General features: G+C 37.4%; 2 protein-coding genes across 7 annotated transcripts in view; one reads left to right on the top strand and one right to left on the bottom strand.

Annotated features, from left to right (window-relative positions):
* The window catches only part of HEPACAM2 (HEPACAM family member 2), a 48,509-nt gene extending 42,787 nt beyond the window's left edge, over positions 1 to 5,722 (bottom strand). For 4 of the 6 annotated variants that reach the window (XM_032402155.1, XM_032402156.1, XM_032402142.1 and 1 more), the window contains exon 1: positions 5,549 to 5,656. The gene's annotated coding sequence lies outside the window, so the exon portion shown is untranslated. The other 2 variants (XM_032402144.1, XM_032402145.1) reach the window with 2 other exon arrangements.
* Positions 5,723 to 5,780: 58 nt separating this feature from the next.
* Positions 5,781 to 17,039, top strand: part of VPS50 (VPS50 subunit of EARP/GARPII complex) — a 136,083-nt gene continuing 124,824 nt past the window's right edge. Inside the window, exons 1-2 of the mRNA XM_032402136.1 lie at positions 5,781 to 5,913; positions 11,991 to 12,059. Coding sequence (XP_032258027.1) covers positions 5,881 to 5,913; positions 11,991 to 12,059 — 102 coding nt within the window. The 5' untranslated portion in view covers positions 5,781 to 5,880. The remainder of the gene's footprint in view (positions 5,914 to 11,990; positions 12,060 to 17,039) is intronic.

Below are 17,039 nucleotides of genomic sequence, written 5' to 3'. Positions count from 1 at the left end.
GCCATTATTTTGAAATTAAAATTCTTTTTCTATGAAAATTGAAGTATTTCATCTATCTGCTAAAACTACAAATCATCATGAAGTCACTAACATGTAAAAGTTATACCAAAGAATCAAAACAGAGAGCCTGAGTATCTTTAAAAATGTATTTTTCTACGTATTATTTTCTATTATAAACATCTGGCATGGTTTTATTGAATCTATGGATTCATGTTATTTTTAAAAGCAAACCACAGGTGTGTTTCCAAGTGACAGTGAATCATGGACCATGCATAATTATAATGAAAACAGATAATATCTGAAGCCACATTTTCACAGCTGAAGCATAGAGGAAGTAAACCAATGGCCCAGAGAAGCTCTTATCTCTACTGTGGTGTCCGGGCTACAGCTTTTCAGCCTGACCTCTTCATTGCCATGGGAGCAGGCAGTCTTAGCACTTCCACTTAATTTACTAAGTTATAAGTTAACTCCCATTTAATTTCATTTATTGCGAGAAGGTTCTAGTCTAAGGCTGCCACTATGTAAAGTATATAACAAACATATATAACATGAAGCATATAACATAAAGTATGTAATAAAATCTGCATCAAATCCAGCAAAATTCCTGCCTAAATCATTTTTAACAGTAAAGGCTCACTGAAGGAATTAAATAATGGAAAAAAGACTATTCCTTAAGTGTAAAGGTAAAAAAAAAAAAAAAAAGGAATGATAGTTATTTTAGAATCCAAGTTTGGAAACATTTTTTGCAGTAAGGCTCCCACCTCTTCCAGAAGTGCTTCTATAGGCAAAGAGAGTGAGTGACTTTTGGAAAACCTGAGGCCTCTTCAGAGGTCACTTTATAATCTCTCCATGATTCAGAAAAACAGCAAGAGCTTCCCCCCAGCTGATTACTATACCACAACTTTTTCTGTGCTATCTCTAAATCTTGGACATACATCTATTGTAGCACTTATCTCATTAACCTCAATTAATTTTCTTGCATGTTTATTTTTGCTCTGGGCAACTCAAATACAGAAACCATTCTAATTAATTATGGATCCTTAGCACCTCACCGGTGCTTAACTAGCGTTTTTGTTAAGAAATAAACCCCAAATGCTCCTTGGCCACTGTCTTCTGATTCTCAATTGAAGTTAAGAAACGCATATAAATTTTAACATTGGTTTGCAAAAAACACAATTCAGTAATATAGACATTCTACAGATACCGCATAGATTCCCCTCACATCTTTTAAATCAATATTAATTTCTAATTTCATTTTTAAAATAAACTCTTTCCAGGGTTTTTCAAACCCAGTGGTGGCTCATGGTGAAGCTTTCTGGGTCCTAGGCAAATTCGTGTTATACTTTAAAATGTCCATTCGTGTTACTTTAAAATGTCCTTTCTTTTATGACATAGGTGATAATGGACACTATGTAAATAAATGTAAATAAATGCCAAAATGAATCATAGTTGTGATCTTTTCATGTCATGGCAAACATGAAAAAATGACAAAAGCCTTGGGAAAGTGCTACGTGGCACATCCACGACAAAGCGCCCTCTAGCGGCAGATGGTATGCATAAAATCTTACCTGCCGGAGTAATTTCCGAATTCAGGATGTTTACTCAGGAAGCCATACAAGGTAATGCTAAAATAGAACTTCAACTGTTGTCAGTTTTTACATGGTTGCAAAAAACGGTTTAAAGTGTTTTATTATTATATGAGAAATTTCCCACCATCAATATCTCACAGCTGACTTGTAATCTACAGGGGGTTTCTGCTCTACTATACTCTTCAGGAGCCTGTTTATTGATCTTAGTTATATTTACATTTAAAGTGAAAAGGCTGATTAACTTAAGCAATCCATATCTATAGTGATTAAATTTCAAGCAATGAAAAGAGCTGCTGTGTATGGGGGGGGAGTTTTTTTTTGGAGGGGGCGGGCTTTTTTGTCACTTCTCAAGTCACATTTATTATCTAGTTTGTTTAAATTATAAGATTGGTCTTGTTTCATAAGGCAAGCAGTTGGCTACATGCATTTTAAAAACCTGCACTCATTATTTATTAGTAGCATATGAATATTTTGGAATGGTTAAGAAGAATTGGAAAGGTGGTAAAATGCCAATGCCAAAGTCAATGTAGAATAGTGGAGACTAAGAACTGGGGAAAGAAAGCACTGTCTTATGTTCTAATTAGACAGATCCTAGGAAAGGTTACAGTTTACAGGTTACTGGGAAAAGGTGGCCGCTAGACGAGGCCATCTCAATCACCTATGCCTGTGCTGGTGTTCACTCCTCTATAGTTACATCTACAGTGCTGCCTCTGAGAAGCCTGGATCTACTGATGTGGCTGCTAAATGACTATGCAGCAGTCTTCCTTCCTGGGCTCCTCTCCAGCTTACCCCTTTACCTTCAGCAAGTGTTTTGTTTTCTGCTCAGAAAGTGTAGTTACCTCATCCTGGAGAGGCCACAACTTTGTGCTGCTTTGATATTTATTTATAGGATGATTTGAAATGTATCTTCCTAATCAAACCAGCTTTTATTTAAGTTTCCAGAGGTTCCTCTGGTTTGGGCCATCAGGAATATGCCCTTATCGTACTTTACTGCTAATGCTGCTGTCTTGAATCAGAACAACTTAAACTCTTAGCCCTGATGTTTCAATCTGCAAAAATGGGGCTGGCAGTCCTTTACTAAGGGGCTATCATCCGGCAAGCTTTCCTCAAGACTTGTTGGCAGGCCATCCAAACTTTCTGCTAGTTGCTCTGTCCTATCACTAACAGCCTTCAGGCAAATGTAAAAGTCCTAAATAAGCCTTATGTGCATATAGTTTATTTAGACAACAGCACTGATTTACATGTTTTTAATATTATGGTTACAGACTTTGAACTTGTAGAAGACTGGATTGTTCATTTATTTTTAGTTTATAAGAAATAAACTAAAACTTAGAGTATTAGGGTAAAATAAAGTTTTAATGCTTTCTTGACTTTTCAGGGTCAAATAGTTACAGAAAATATTAATTTCCCCAATTAGGCTGATAGAAAAAGACAAAATATACGTGGAATAAAAAACCTTTTTTGTCACTTGTAACTTTGTGTATTGACTGTATGAAGGGGGAAATTCTGGTTTTGGATCTGGGTTCTAGTTCCAATTCAAGCTCTAATTTTAAAATGTGTGACCTTGAAACCTTAGATGGATCAATTTTCTCATTTCTAAGGAATGGATTTGAAACGCTAGAGCTGGCTGCCTGTAAGAATCACTGAAGATCTTAAACAAAGAACCTAAAAGAAAACAATAACAATGGCATACTCCTCAGGTGCATTTGGTCAGGTTTGAGACTACTGGTCTTGGATCAGCTCTAATACACGCTCTTCAACTAAATTGTAAACTGCTTGAGGACCAAAACTCTACGTTACTAATGTAAAGTGTTTAGTGTAGTGTTGCCTAGTGCCTAACAATCAAAAACTGAATTGGGTTTCATTTTATATGCTAATATAGTCAGCAGTTTCTGTTTCTTTTGATGCTTTGAGGGACTTTTCTTAAAAGATTTTATTTATTTATTTGTTTGTTTATTTATTTATTTTAGAGAGAGTGAGCAGAGGGAGGAGCAGAGGGGAGGGTGGGTGAGGGGGAAAGAATCTCAAGCACACTCTGCACTGATCACAGAGCCTGACACGGGGCTTGACCTCATGACCCCGAGATCATAACCTGAGCCAAAACCAAGAGTCCCACGCTTAACTGACTGAGCCACCCAGGCACCCCTTCAAGGACTTTTAAATATTGATTATTTTCACATAAGAACTGCCTGGCAATAAAGACTAGAGCAGGTAAAGAATGAACTAAACTAGGATTGCCCAAAAGTGCCTGGAATTTTTTATGGGGTTAGAAATAACAGAGAAGCATATAGGTAAACATATAATTTCAAAAGCAACTGTTAAGCACAATGATAGAAGTATGCACAAAGTGGTTCTGTTGGAGCAGCAAACTAGGCAGACTTGTGACTATAATTCTTCATAATTGTAAGGTGCTTTACCATTTATAAATTGGTATTCAACTACATCATCTCATTTATCCTTACAAAATCTTAGGTCAAATATTACAACCTCATTTGTAAAAATGAGACAAAGGGAAAGGCAAGACTCAGAGGTCAAATGATAGAATTTCAGAATTGGAAATAACCTCTATATAATGTCCTCTAAGCTTCAGTTATTTGCAAACTACTTTTATTATTTTTGCCATATCTTTCTACCACCTGTACTATGGTTTACCTAGTATTTTTCATTAGTTTGGCACACTTCAACACTTTTTCAGTTGTCCTAGGAAATATTTCTGAACTCACAGGTTTTCTAATAAACATTAATTAAATGTAAATTTTAAAAAATTATTGGTACCATACTTCATGACTCACTCTTCAACACCATACATGAAACTCTTACTTGAAACAACATCCGAATAATCACTCCTTCAGTTTCTGTTTGTATGTTGCAGTAATCTTAGACACGTTACTTCGTTTCTCCATACCTTAGTTTCCTCATCTTTAAAATGGGGATAATTGGGGCGCCTGGGTGGCTCAGTCGTTAAGCGTCTGCCTTCGGCTCAGGTCATGGTCCCAGGGTCCTGGGATGGAGTCCCACATCGGGCTCCCTGCTCGGCGGGAAGCCTGCTTCTCCCTCTCCCACTTCCCCTGCTTGTGTTCCTGCTCTGGCTATCTCTCTCTCTGTCAAATAAATAAATAAATAAATCTTTAAAAAAAAAATAAATAAAATGGGGATAATTGAAAAAAATAAAAGAAAAAAATAAATTGGGGATAATTGTACAACCCCATAGGATGTTTGTGTGGATAAATGAGATAATATATGTGAGGCTTTTAGCAGAGTTCTTGACATGTAGTAAGCTCAATAAATGCTACCTGTTGTTAACTCTGGATTGCTTTTTCCCCCCTAGTATTCTCATAATTGGAAAGTTCTTTCTTTTCTCTTTCCTTCTTTTTAGAGATTTTATTTTTTAAATAATCTTTTCACCCAACAGGGAACTCGAACTCACAACCCTGAGATCAAGAGTCGCATGCTTGACTGAGCCAGCCAGGCGCCCCTGGACAGTTCTTTCTTAAATCAAACGCCTAACACCTCTCCTATTACTTTCCTCAATTTAACTAAACTGCTAAGAGCTGAAATGAGAACTTTAAAGTGTCATGTATACTTATTATCGTTATATTTTCTATCTCGACTTGCCTTAGATCAGATGCGGTTTTATTTTTTTGCAGTGGATGTCAAGACTGAGAAAGAACAGCCCTAACCTTGGACAGCTGCCTATTGGACCACACCTTTCCTCAGGCCAAAGCCCAGAACCAGCTGCAGAGTCCCAGGTTCTCAGGTCACTTCTGGGAGAGTGCCTTTCCTTGAGATCCTGTCACGTCAGTCTCACGTCCTCCCACCCCGCCTCTCTGGACCAGGTTGGGTTTCCTCCACTACACTGTGAGGGGGAAATCACGTCAGTCCGGTTTATATACGGTCTTCTCAGGGCTTGCTCCTGTCGCTCAATGCCTGGTCAGCTATGAGTTAGGTTTTCGCCTTACCGAAGCGGGGTGACCAAGAGCAAGTACCTCCGTAAAGACTGGCGGTCGCCGTGGTCACTCAGAGCAACAAGATTTGCTGGCTTAACTGAAGCGTCCGCTATTTTGCTTCCTGGGAAATGTAGTACCTGAGCTGTCCTCGTCTCTTCATTGCCGGTGTCCGCGGCGGCCGGAAAACTACAATGCCCAGCATGCTCAGCGCAGGAAAGGATGACCCGGGTCAGCAGCTCCACGTGACTACTCACTATGGCTTCCCTGTGCCCGGGCCAGCTGTCTGGTGGTTCGGCGTGATTTATTAGTTCTTTGCGGCAGGGTACCACTCTTACGATTCCGACATGCAAAAAATCAAATCTCTTATGACCCGACAGGTAAGTAGCGGAGGCTGAAGCGAAGGCCTCCTCCGTCTTTGCTGGTAGAGGAGCCTAGATGTTCTGTCTCTGGGCTGGGGCGGGCGGAGCAACAAGATTTGCTGGCTTAACTGAAGGTATGGCTGGTGGCAGGTATCAGGGGCACTGGGAAGCCGGGGCACATCCTGGAAAACTTACCTGAGCCACCGTGATCTGAGCCCTGCTCAGGCGGGTAGCGGCGTCCCAGAAATATTCCTTTAGATAAGGTCAGTGAGCGAGTTTCAGTGAGGGCTATCTTTGTCTCCTCTCCTTTTTGCCATCGTTCCAGTGACCGCCCCAGCTACCCTGCAGGGCTCCCTTTATCTAGGCTGTGTGTCGTCTTTGAGCAGGTGGCCTGGGTAGGGAGGTGAGGTCTGTGCAATAGAGATGACTGGAAAGCGTGAAAAAAACGGATGAGTTGAAGACAGAATTGGTAGCTTTATGACTTTGGGCAAGTTCACAAACCTTGTAGCTTAAATTTCCAGATGTGAAAATGAGAATAATAATTATTTTTGTTAATCTTATTTTATAGTTCTATTATGAGAGTCACCAATAATTTAATGTATGTGAAAAGATACTTAAAAAATCGTTTTTATGGCAAAATAATGGCCTTTTATTTTTTGCTGCAATGACAATTCATGAATAAAAACTTTGGCTTTTTTTTTTTTTTTTTTATTCCATCTCATAAATGTTAGGGATTTCCTAATAATGTCTCAGCTTCCTTCAAGGAAGAAGTGGCAGAATTTCCTTTTACACACTTACTGGTTATGACTTGGTTTTAAATACCTTTATTTATTCAACTCTAATATTTCACCAGAATTGGCCATTCATTATTATCTTTATATGAAAGAAGTATAATTTAGAATTTTAAATCAGAGAATTTTGAGGACTTTGGAGAATATGGAGGATAATCATTCAGTGAAAGGTTCATTTGTGAGTTTTGTTGTTGATTAGAAGGAGATTACAAATTCCAAATTAAACTCTTATTTGAGAGATAATCTGAATAGGTTACAAATGGTAAATATCTTGTGAAGAATACATGAATCCTACATGATTATTTTACTCCTTTTAAATTATATTGTTAATGTCATGAAAATAAAATTTAAAAGTTCTTTGAATAATAAAAGATTTAAGTAAGTGGCGATCCCTCACATTTGTTGAGTACTGGTGTTATGGTTCATACCACTTGTTACTTGAGGATGTTTGGGTCCTGCTCCATCCTGCTGGAGCCATGTGACCTTGAGGAAGTCACCAAACTTTTTAGAGCATTTGTTTCCACATCTTTAAAATATAGATAGTAACATGTAACTCATGGGGTCAGCCTGGTGGTGATGTTCATATGATATGATGAAGATGAAGAGATAAAGGAGTTAACACATCTCCTGGGTCTTATCAAGGAAGTGCTTGATCACAGAGGTCTCCTAAATGTAGTGCAATTGTGAAAATGGTGATTCTTCAGCCTCCATCAGTTGCTCATTGGACTTGAGTAGGTCAAATCAGTGCTTAGTTGGTATAGAAAAAAACTAAAGAACACATACAAAAAGCTGGAACTATACTGTGTAAAAAGTGAGGTAAAATTAGGAGTTTTACATAGATTTTTAAAAAGATTTTATTTATTTATTTTAGATTGAGCGCTCGAATGGGGGGCAGGGTGGAGGAAGAGGGAGAGAATCTCAAGCAGACTCCATGCTGAATGCAGGGCCTGATGTGGGGCTTGATCTCATGATCCCAAGATCATGACCTGAGCCGAAACCAAGAGTTGGACGCTTAACCGACTGAGCTACCCAGGCGCCCCTACACAGATTTTAAAAGTCATCCTAATTATGTTTGTTTATGGCTTGACTTCCACATGTTTAATCATTACTAATACACGTTTCATGAATCTTTGAGGTATGAAAGTAGGCTGCTGCCTGGAGTTACATTGGAGATTTTTATTTAGTACTGTTTATTATTGGGTTAAATTTAGTAGTATTACAAATAAATATACACAAAGATGTTTCTTTTTTGTAAGGCTAAAGAATATGCTGATAATATCATTAAGGTGGAGAGACAAGAAAGGTCTATGAAACTTAGGTTTTTTGGTATTTCAGCTCTGCAAGGATCTTGGTGTGGAAAAGAGTGGGAGGATGGGCTTTGTAGGCACTCTTTATTTAGATGAGGTCTGTTGTTCAGCTCTCTCTATTATGCTGGCCCTCTGTTCCTTCAGTTCATTCAACAAATGTTTACAGAGCACTATGTGCCAGGCACTATTCTAAGTTTGGGGGTGTAGCAGTGAACAAAACAGACAAGTGCTCAGGCAGACATAGGGATTAATGCTTAGGAGGAATAGGGGATAGGGAGGCCTGGGAGTTGTTGGCAAATTGGGATCATTTATAATTTTAGATAGTTTGGCCATGGAAGGTCTCACTGAGAAGGTGACATTGGAGTAAAAACCTGAAGGAAGTGAGGAAGGGAACTATGCGGATATTTGGGAAGGAGCATTCCAGGTGGAAGGAAGAGCAAATGCAGAGGCCTTGAGGCAGGAACATGGCTGAGGAACAGCCAGACGCCAGTGTGGGTGGAGTAAAGTAAGTGAGGAGAAAACAGTAGGAGATGAGGTCTGGATGAGGTCAGAGAGCTGAGAGCAGGAAGCCAGATCACACAGGACCTCATTTTGACCTCATCTCCTACTACTTTTCTTCTCACTAATAGCAAAGCCATGCTTCTATTATGATTGAAATAGCAAGCAGAGGCTTGATCTCATTTTACATAAATGGACTTCAGAAAGATCTTTCTGGCCTCTTTTAAAAGAATAGTTTGAAGAGGGAAAAAGAGCAAAACCAGGGAGAACAAAAAGGATGCTATTGCAGTAATCTGAATGAGAGAATGTGTGGGCCTTAACCAGAGTGTTAGTGATGAAAGGGTTGAGAAGAGGTTAGATCATTTGTATATTGTAAATATAGAGTTGACAGGATTTCTTGGCAGATGGGATTTGGGCTGTGAGAGAAAGAGAAGCATCAAGGTTGATTCCAGATGGTTTGGCCCCAGCCATTGGAATTGCCATTTAACGAAGTGGGTAAGGCTGAGGAAGGAACAGATTCAGGAAAGGCAGAAAGTTTTTAGACTTGTTCATTTGAAAGCCTCTTTTAGATATTTAAGTGGCGAGATAAAATAGGCAGTTGGCTAAGAGTCTCAATTTCTGAGGAGAAACACAGGATATAGATACAAATTTGGGACTTACAAGCACATATAAGGTACATAAACTGGCTACGATCATCAGTGGAATGAGTGTGGATATAAAACGGGGGTCCACACTTGGAACGTTTGAGATTTCAGTGTTACAAGGTTAGGGGAAGAGGTGGATCTAGCGAGGCAGATTGAGAAGGAGCAGCCAGTAAGGGAGGACTGCAGCATCTCAAAGATCACCTGTCCCATATCAGATGCTCAGTAAATATTTTTTGGATACATGGTGGATAAAGAGATAAAGAGCTACCAAGTAGAGTGGAAGCCCGAAGTAAAAAATTTAAAAGAGAAGGGAGTGATCAGCTGTGCTAACTGCTGCAGATGGGTGGCTGAAGATGAGAATGAGCCTTTGGACTGAGCAGCATGGGGGTCATCAGGTACCTGACAGCAGCACTTTTCATGAAGTGATGGGGAGGAAAGCCTGATTAGGGTAGGTTTAAGAGAAATTGAGGACTGAGTATAACCACTATGTTGAATTTCGCTGAAAAGAGAAAGAGGCAGAAATCACCTCACATGCTCCTTTTGATCTTTGGAACATAAGTTGCTGGTCTCATAAATGGAAATAGAAGATTCATGTAGACATAACAGAAGTAGTCTGAAGTGTTAATCTTCTTTGAGAAAAGAAATAAAGTGCAGAGGCAGGTATTATTTATGCTGAATTTTGTATAAATTTAAACTGGAGAAATTTATCCAAACAAATACCAAATACCAAAGAAAATCAATAATGGTTAATGATTTTATAAAAGCAGAATACCATAGTTATAACCATGACTTTCTGCTTTAGAGAAGTGAGGATAAAAATCATGACTTCATTTTTGTCAGTAGAAATTTATAAAATTGCTAATCAAAGGCTTCAAGATCTATAACCCTAAAATACATGTGTCAGATGTGCTCTGAGACATTTATGTAATTCTTTATTTCAGTTTTGATAAAAGAAAAGCATTTCTCTGTGATCACAGTAATAATCAGAATAATGGTTAGCACTTAGAGAATGCTTGCCATGTACTAGACACTGTTTTTGGCCTCTCACATACATTATCTCCTTTACTCCTTATTATTGGCCTCTGCATTATTGTCACATTCATTAGAATATAAAGATGGGCAGGTTAGATAAGTTGTTCAAGACCACGGGGCCCATTCCCTGAATCACTGAGCTCCCCTACTTCCTAACATGTAACAGGGTTTCCAATTTTTACTTCTTTTATTTTGTACATTTGGTAGAAAGTTGCCATATATTAGTAGCAAATTATTATTGTATGGGGTGACTAATTTGGAGATAAGGCCTTTTCCTATATATTGATATACATTCTTCTTTACATTTCAGGCATTGATTTCTTTACTGAGTAGCTCTGGGGAGAAAGAAAATTACCTGTGATATATTCCTCCAAGAATTTCTGTTAGATTGGATAAACACATCTATAGTTTTAAAAATACTTGTTTAAAAGGCATGGCAGGTGCACCTGGGTGGTGCAGTAGGTTAAGTGTCCGACTCTTGGTTTCTGCTCAGGTTGTGATCTCAGGGTTGTGAGATTGAGCCCTGCATTGGGCTCTGCACTCTGTGGAATCTGCTAGGGACTCTCTCTCTCTCTCTCTCTCTCCTTGCCCCTCCCCTTGTGCGCTCTCTCTTTCAAATAAGTCTTTAAAAAATAAAAGGCATGGCAGTTATATTTTAAAAATATATTTTGGAGTGGTCATGATTTTGAATCAAATTATGAAGTTTTGCACTCATGTGTGTATGTATATGTGTGTGTATATGTGTGTATGTGTGTGTATGAGAGGGAGAGAAAGAGGGATAGAGAGAATATGAGAGAATGAAAGTGAGAGAAGCCTGGGTGGGGTGTTCTGGGAGTAGTGGAATAATTAGGGGTGAGGCAAAGCACCTTATCTTAAAAAAATGTAGTTATGGCTGGTCATATTTTATAATAGGGAAGATAGAATACATAGCTCTATAATTTAAAAATAAGTAAGTTCTGCTGTAAGTCTCAAATGGTCAACCTAAGTATGCCATATGTTTTGGTAACTGAGGACATCATAGGGCAAATATAGGGCATCTAAAGGACAAAAATGCTCTTCAAATTTATGTACCAGCTAATTTTGTTTACAAACTAATATTACAGGGACTTTAGGTATCTGCTTTGAAGAGCCTATATTTAAAAAGAGCTTTCAAAGAAAAGTGAGATTGCTAACTTCTTTCTGTCTTGATAACTTTCCTTGGTTCAAATGAGATTTTCAGAATCCCTCAGTTGATGTGAATATAGAAATTACTGGGTACCAAGGAGCTAAAGAACAGTAGAAAGCAGCAAGACATGAGATTGAAGTCCCATGAGATTGAAGTATAAATTGGGTACATTGGTGAGAAATAATCAGGTAGAATCAAGGGTATTTATGTATTAATTAAGCAATTGGCATTATTTAAAAGTCTTTGATTAGCTAGCTGGTTGGTATATTATATCACAGAATCATAATAATTGGTCCTTCTTATCAGGTGAATTTGATAATGTTTAATATATAAGTGCTTTTATAGAATGCTTTTTGTCACCCAATTTTCTTGTCTGTTGGTTGTTTTTAAACCATGGTTAAGTTAGACTTCAACCATTAGTTATGAAGCTGCCATATAATACTTTTAAACTTCCAAAGTACATCTTTACTTGATTTGATAATAGTACTATATGTATTAAGTGACAGTTGTTTTTAGAAGACATGTTCTATATATTTTAAAACAGGAAACTTCCTATTTTTAAAATGGTGATTTCTATTTTAATAAGTATGTTCTATCATTTTACAGTTCTGCAGCATAATTAAAATTCTTTTTATTTTATTATTACTATTTTTTTAAGGGTCTGAAAAGCCCTCCGGAAAACCTTAGTGATCTTGGTGCCATTGAGAGTCTCCGGGTCCCTGGAAAGGTATTGATCTACATGTGTGAGCGTGACTTTTCACTTCCTTGAGAAATAATATTGCCTTTGGATAATAATTGATTCATAGAAGCTGTTCCTTCCCACAGGCAGATGGTAGTTATGATAGAGCTAGGTAAATTTTTATAGTATAGTAGGCTTGGGGCTTGTTTTTGCTTTCATTCTTCATTGGGATGCAGTATGATTCATTATAGTGAAGCAGAAAATGCAAAATTGATAAATTTAGAGTTTATTATTGTATCAACTTTTTAGCCTGAAAGCAGTTTTATACACACACACATATATATGTATGTATGTGAAACTTACTGATTTTTCTGCTGTAATTTGGAGAAATAAAATGAAATAATTTACTTTTTATGCTGTAATACTGTGAGTCAAAAATCATCGTTAATTATGTTTTTGTTATGGAGCAGATTTTTGAGCAGGTAGCTAAAGCATAATTTATACTAAATTGTAGCTATCTTAGATTTTAATCCCCTGATTTATGTGAACTTCTCAGTTTACAAATTTAATAGGTGTTATTTGAAAGCTAGCTGGCTTTCCCTCAGGAGAATTATTAACCATTGGAAAAAAAAAAAAAAATCCCCTGCTGTTTCTCACTCCAGGGTGTTGCCACTTAGAGCTGCCTCCGTGAATAGCAGCTCCATCACAGATCAAAGTGTCTTCTGAATGTCTGCTCTTGGGATTTTCAATTTGAGGATCATATTTGAAAGTACTATTTGTTTTCTGTTTCTGGCATCTTAATACATAGGGCTTGTTTCTCTTGGTCAGCAATCATAAGGCCTGTCGTGACTCCTCAGTGTCAGCTGCTCAGGAGAGTGATTTTCCACCCCTATGAGGAGTCTTACCCCTTAACGTGAATTTTGTATTTATAGCTTAGCTTTAATTTTGGGTCAGGCTCAAACATATTCTCCAAATGTGATAAAATTCTAACCAGCCCATTTGCATGAAATGAGTCAGACAAAAAGCTTAAAGAGGCATTTTGAACAGTTTTGTTTGTTGTTATAAGAGATTGTTGCATCTGCTGAAATTGGGAACTAAGCCATAACCATAAATCCTAATTGACAAATAATTCTTTTTATTTCTTTGAGTCAAGAAAAGAGATCATGCATTATGAACATGCCTTGAATTAGATTGCATTAGATGTTTCAGAACCAGTGTAAAATTGATGGTGAGCCTCTTTAAAAAATACATGAATGTATTGCATAAGAACTTTCTGTTGTTTTTAAACCTTGCATGAACTTCTGTTGTCTTTAAACCATGCACCTTGATGTTTTTCCAGTAGGGGTAGGTAGTGAATTTATAATGATCTCATTACCCAGTCTTCTCACTGTCCCGTCACCCCAGCCCCATCCGTGGCCTGCAATGTGTGATTTGAGATGCCTGGCTCTGGCTAGAGAGGCCAGTCTGGGATCACAAGGTCAGCAAATGTAAATGCTTCAGGTGATGATTAAGCTTGGGGCATTGGTCTAAGAAGCTAAGTTGTTAAATTGTAAAACAGTTAAGAGCAAAATTAGGATCAATGCAATCAGCTTAAATGTAGCCTCATGCTAAGAAAGCTCATAAGCTCTTTGTGCTTGTTCTCTCTCTGCATTCTCTTGAAACATCACAAGTGCTATAGGGTGAGTTGTAGTTTTGATTTGCATTTCCCTGATGATGAGTGGTGGTGATATATATTTTTACATGATTTGTTTTTATACAGTTGCCTTAAAATCAATGTCATGGCTAATTCTTGATAAACTGAACTTCTGTGACTTCAAAAGATGACCTTTATATTGAATTTTTCAAATTATTAGAAGTATTTCTACAAAGTCTGAAACATTAATTTGAAATGATTATTTTTTTATTTTTACTTTTTAAAGATTTATTTATTTATTAGAGAGAGAAAAAGAGAGAGTGTGCACGAGCAGGGGTAGAGGGAGAGGGAGAGAGAATCTCCAGCAGACTCCCCGCTGAGCACAGAGCCGAAGGGTGGGGGTGGGGGAGGCTCAATCTCACAACCCTGAGATCATGACCTGAGACGAAATCAAGAGTCAGATGCTTAACTGACTGAGCCACCCAGGTGCCCTGAAATGATTATTTTAAAATAACCTTTTCCTGTAATAAAAATAATATATACTGTAAATAGAAAACACGGTAAACAGAAAAAGATACCTAAGGAAAAAAATCACAAAATCACCAACATAGTCAAGTTTAACATTGCCTTTTGGTCTTTTCCCTATGTATATTCAAAAATTTATTGAGCATCTGTTTTGTGCTAGACATTCTCTAGGGACTGAATATAGCAGTGAAAAAGACAAAACTCTGTTGCCAGGGAACTTAGTTCAAGTGGAGGGAAGACAGGCACTAAACAAGGTGATTGCAAAGTCTGACAGATACTATAAAGGAAATAAGGTGATAAGTTAAACTCTGAAGCCAGAGGCTCTTTCACATAGAGTAGTCAGTGTAGGTTCCCCTCTCCTCCATTTTTTTTTTTTTCAAAAATGGTATTAAATCCTATAAATTATTCTGAAGTTTGGGTTTTAAAGTTAGTAAAATGTATTGCAGAGAAAATGCTTACAGTATAATACTAGGTTTGAAAAGCAAGCTACCCAGTAGTTTGGCTTGGGTAGATATTTTTTGAACTTAATTTATACCTGTTATATTGTCTGTTATCAAAAAAGACAAGAAACAAGTTGGTGAGGATGTAGAGAAAAAGGAGCCCTTGTGCGCTATTGATGGGAATATAAATTGGTACAGCCACTATGGAAAACAGTATGGAGGTGCCTTAAAAAATTAAAAATAGATAATAATAATAATAATATAGAGAGTTTAACAGAAAAAAATTATGAATATAATTACTGTATGATCCAGCAATTCCACTTACAAAGAAAATGAAAACAATAAGTTGAAAAGATATATTCGCTCCCATGTTCATTGCAGCATTATTTACAACAGCGATGACATGGAAATAACCTAATGTGTTCATAGATGGATGAATGGATAAAGAAAGTATATGTGTGTGTGTGCACGCACTTGCAAACATGCAAGCATAGGATAGACCTTGAGGGCACTATGCTGAGTGAAATAAGTCAGAGAAAGACCATATGATCAAATACTATATGATGTCACTTATATGTGGAATCTAAAAACAAAACAAAACAAAACAAAACAGAAACCAGTTCACAGATACAGAGAACAGATTGGTGGCTACCAGAGGCAGTGGGGAGGGGGCAAAATGGGTAAAGGGGTCAAAAGGTATGAACTTCCAGTTACAAAATAAATAAGTCATTGCGATGTAATATACAGCATGGTGACCATAGTTAATAATACTGTGTTGCATATTTTAAAGTTGCTAAGAGAATAGATCTTAAAGTTCTCATCTAAGAAAAGAAATTCTGTATGTCTGGTGATGGATGTTAACTAGACTTATTGTGATGATCATGTTGCAATGTATACAAATACTGAATTATTATGTTGTACACCTGAAACTAATATAATGTTGCATGTCAATTGTACCTCTCAATAATAAAAAAAAACCCTCACTGTCTTAGTTTGGGTTCCCCTGATATTCTAATGCAAGAAATAAAAAACAAACTCAATTTATGCTATTTAAGTAGTCAATGTAAATACTTGTATAGTAAAACTTTTAAACGTTAACTTCATCTAATAGCTCTAACGCACTCAAGTATACGTATATAGAACATTAAAAAAAAAGGCATCCTTGATCTTTAGGTATGGACCCATTTCTTCTTCCCTTTCTTGTCATAATGTCTAAGTTGTGATAAGGAATTGAGATTTCAGTGGAGTTGTCAAGAAAGAAGTAGTTTAGCTTGGGTTGTGTTATGTTAAAGGTTCTGGTATTGGGGCACCTGGGTGGCTCAGTTGGTTAATAAGCGTCTGACTCTCGATTTCAGCTAAGGTCATGATCTCAGGGTCATGGGATCGAGTCCCGAGTCGGGCTCCACTCTCAGTGGAAAGTTGGCTAGAGATATTCTCCCTCTATCTCTCTCTCTCCGTCTCCTCCCTCCCTCTCCCTCTCCCTCCCCCCGCCCCTCCCCCTGATTGTGTGCGCTCTCTCTCTCAAATAAATCTCTCTCTCGATCTCCAATAAATAAATGTTTTTTAAAAAGTTCTTGTATAAAGAATAAATAGTAGGGAAATATTAGGATGAATCATAGGAAATGGCTGTTTCTTTGAGTTAAAAATAATCTAATACTGGCAAATTTCATATGGTGCAACTCACTAGAAAGAGGAGGATGGTGAAGGAAAACTAAAGGGTGTTAGGTGTGCTTGAGAATCCAGAAAGGACTGTTGATTGATTTTTTTTTTTTGAGAACTATATAAATTCTGAGTGGGAAGAAACCTTAGAAATCATCTGGTACAATTTCTGCATTTTATGGACAGGATGACACTGTATCCTATTTTAAGACATGTGAGTCAAATAATGATCCATATACTGAAAATTTGGAATTTTGGTGGAGAAAATAGAAAAAAAAATTAGGATTCTTTTCAGAACTTTCTATAGAAAAGGAAACTTTGAGAGAGCGTTCAAAAATCTCAGCTTAAATTGTTCAGAGCCAGTGTCAGTGGGGTACAAACTTTGCTGCATATTAGAATCACTAATAACCAGGCCCCACCCCATTCTAATTAAGTCACGGTGTGTGGGGTGGAGCCAGGTACCATCAGTCAAGTTAGAGATTCCCCAGGTGATTCCAATGTGGAGCAGTGTTTGGGAAGTTTTGCCAAGTGGAGGACGTGATGACAAGAATGGAGAAAGGGGAACCACAGGAACTGTTGTAGAAAAAGTTTTTGAAGTTTTATGGACAGTTTTTGTGGAAAGAGTAAAGAGTTAGTGATGACCTAAAATTTCATTCCTGGGGAATGGATTCTGTTTACTTCAAATTAATGGGACTTCCATGCTGAGGTAAGGATATAAGAAATTAAGCTATATAGTATTTACTGACTAAATTTGTTCCCATTTAAAGAAAT

The sequence above is a fragment of the Phoca vitulina genome, unplaced genomic scaffold (assembly GCF_004348235.1).
Source record: "Phoca vitulina isolate PV1807 unplaced genomic scaffold, GSC_HSeal_1.0 scaffold4, whole genome shotgun sequence".
Taxonomy (NCBI): Eukaryota; Metazoa; Chordata; class Mammalia; order Carnivora; family Phocidae; genus Phoca; species Phoca vitulina.
This window is presented reverse-complemented; position numbering and strand designations above follow the sequence as displayed.